This window comes from Etheostoma cragini, chromosome 10 (genome assembly GCF_013103735.1).
Source record: "Etheostoma cragini isolate CJK2018 chromosome 10, CSU_Ecrag_1.0, whole genome shotgun sequence".
NCBI classification, from domain to species: domain Eukaryota; kingdom Metazoa; phylum Chordata; class Actinopteri; order Perciformes; family Percidae; genus Etheostoma; species Etheostoma cragini.
In genome coordinates, this window is record NC_048416.1 from 6,215,843 (window position 1) to 6,218,603 (window position 2,761).

Genomic DNA, 2,761 nt, shown 5'->3' on the forward strand with positions numbered 1-2,761 from the left:
AGCTCAGCACAGGGTGACCCTTTTGTTGTTGTTTTTTATTTTTATTTTTTTAATTTGTTATTTTCATTGATTAGAAAGAAAAAAAAAAGTTGAATTGTACTGTATTGTGTTGCTAAAATTGCCTGTAATGTTCCATTTGGGCAATAACTTACTTTGCAATACTATATTGGGCACCACTTTACTTCAGTCTACCTTGTGCACATTGTCTATTGTTTGCCTGTTTTTCTTGTGTGTTTACTTGTTTGTTTGTTTTGCTTTCAGTGTAGAAAATGCTGCTGTAACAAGGGAATTTCCCCGCTGTGGGATGAATAAAGTATCATCTAATCTAATCTAATCTCTAGTTTTTGTTTTGCTGTTGTATTGTATTTTTTTGCTGTATTTTTTTTTTGTTTTTTTTATAATACTGGTTTAATGAAAAGAATATGTTTTTTTATCATTTTTTTTTGTTTTTGTTTTTTGTTTTGACTTAATTCAGGCCTGAACCATTAAGTCTAATGCCTAGACTCCACGAAGTTCATAGTATTACATACTCCTGTACAGTTGATGGCAGTATTTTCAAGAAGAAGAAGAAGAAGAAGAGATTTTGATTGGCTATGAGGTGACCAATAGAAAGCTGTGATCGGCAGTGTAAGCAGCGTTGCAGAATGTTTGGAAAACTTCTTATGTCGCTTTTTCTCGTTATTATTTTTTACCATGATCCTGCTGACGCACAGAAGAAAAAAGAGGTAACATGCCTTGCTTCAATAACATAAAGCAGAGAAAGTTCATGCACTTGGGATTAAAGCTATGCGACTGCTCCAAAGTTGTCCAACGTCCGTTTCAAGCTTAGAAGCTAAGCTAACAGCAACCTGAAATGAACGTTGACGTGTGGTTTTGTATAGCACTAGCTAGCCAAGTAAAGAAGTTTCAACCGATAACATTAATTAGATCTTCACTAATAGACACTAACTAGGTTTAATGCACATCATTTTCCGGGTTTTGACCACCTTATTTCGAAAACGAAGATATTCCAAATAAGCTCTTTACATGCCTAATTTAATGAAGGTGAATATTCCACCGTTTACATGTAATACGATTTTTTCCCTCAAAGTTTTCCAGCGGTGGCGGTTGTTTGAACGTGCAAACAATGCCTCCCTCTTTCATTCTCCAGCATGACCTGTATCAAATACAGAATATTGTCATATTCGGAATAATAGTTTTATATTGGTGTGCATGTAAACATACTCATTAATGACTAATCCTCAGTAGTGGTTGTAAACTTAGTGTTGGACAGGCTAATCACACACTCGTTTGAAATCCAGGAAGTGGGTTCAATTTTTATCTTGTTTTCCGGAAACATTCACCGTTCATTTAAAGCGTAGCTGTATGGTCTTTTTGTGAATGTACCCCAGTCAAACTTTAGTTTAAAAGCCTAATTAGGACGTAAGCGCCACTGATAAGATTTGCCGTATTTTCGTTTTCGGTCAAATGGCCTATTGAATGGGAGTGCAAAGATCTCATCAAAGTTGCTATTTCTAAGAATGTTCGGCACAATGTGAAACTTTGCTGGAAGTATGACCAGGGGCTCAACATAGGAGCTCGAGCAATGAGAACATTGTTTGTAAAGGACGGAAAAGACGGAGAGCATTGGTATGTTAAATGTAAATGGACTGTTCTTATAAAGCGCTTTTCTAGTCTGAACGACTGCTCAAAGCGCTGTTACATAGTACAGGAACCATTCACACACATGCATACACTGTGGCTGAGGCTGCTGTACCACCTGCTCATTAGATAAACTCTCACACACATTAGGCTCGTTCGAGATGAACTGCGCCTCGCCTGTAAAGTGGACGAGAGCAGGCGGCAGCAGCAGGGTGCGGGGATAAAACACTGCGGTAGAGTCGGACAGTCTCCAGCCGATTCCAGCCGCCTTCAGGCTTTACAGGAAGTGACAAAAACACTATGGTGCGAGTCCGATTTAATAAAATATAATCAGACCAACATATCAGCGGGTAAACATTCTCAAGTTGTTTTAATTACGACAGAGTAGCTCTTAAAATGTTGTACATGCAATCTGTTGCTGATTTTAATTAACAACCGACTGTAGATCAGTGATCTGAAAGGATTTATTCTCTCTAACTTCTAAACGTCCCTAACAGTCACACAACGTCAGTTCTGTACAGAATAAGTCTTTAAATCAGACAAATGGCAGTTAAAATTCCTCCACTTCAAAAAATAATAAAAAGTTCCTGTAAAACGTCATCACGTTGAGGTGATGGTGAACCAATCAACTGTTAAATAAGCTGAGAGGCTGGCGTTTCCTAGCATGCTCTGGGTCCGCCTGGCTCTTGCAGTTGGTGAAAAGCAACTGCGCCGCCTGTGTCTCAGAATTGCGGCCGACGTCAGAGCAAGTCGGGATCAAGTCGGACACAAATCTAACCGACATGCAATGGGAGCCAATCACCGGTGATTGATTTCACGCAGACCTGGCTCATCTCAAACGTGCCTACTTATGGCGGTTTTCCACTGCGTGGTATCTACTCGACACGCCTCGGCTCTACTCGCTTTTTGGGTTTTCCATTACGAAAAAAAGTCCCTGGGACCTGCTACAGGTACTTTTTTTAGTACTACCTCAGTCGAGGTTCCAAGAGAGCCGAGGCGAGCCGAAAAGGTGACGTGGAAACCTGCAGACTGCTGGTTGGTTGGAGAGAATCGTCACTTGTGAATGCGTTTTTAGCAAACAAGAGTGCGGAGTGTGTTTCCAGAACAAACGGGACATTTA

The 2,761-nt window shown here is 40.0% G+C and overlaps 1 protein-coding gene across 1 annotated transcript in view; it reads left to right on the forward strand.

The window, feature by feature from the left end:
* Window positions 1-576: 576 nt before the first annotated feature.
* LOC117951378 (magnesium transporter protein 1-like) overlaps window positions 577-2,761 on the forward strand; it is a 20,325-nt gene continuing 18,140 nt past the window's right edge. Inside the window, exon 1 of the mRNA XM_034883084.1 lies at window positions 577-725. Coding sequence (XP_034738975.1) covers window positions 645-725 — 81 coding nt within the window. The 5' untranslated portion in view covers window positions 577-644. The remainder of the gene's footprint in view (window positions 726-2,761) is intronic.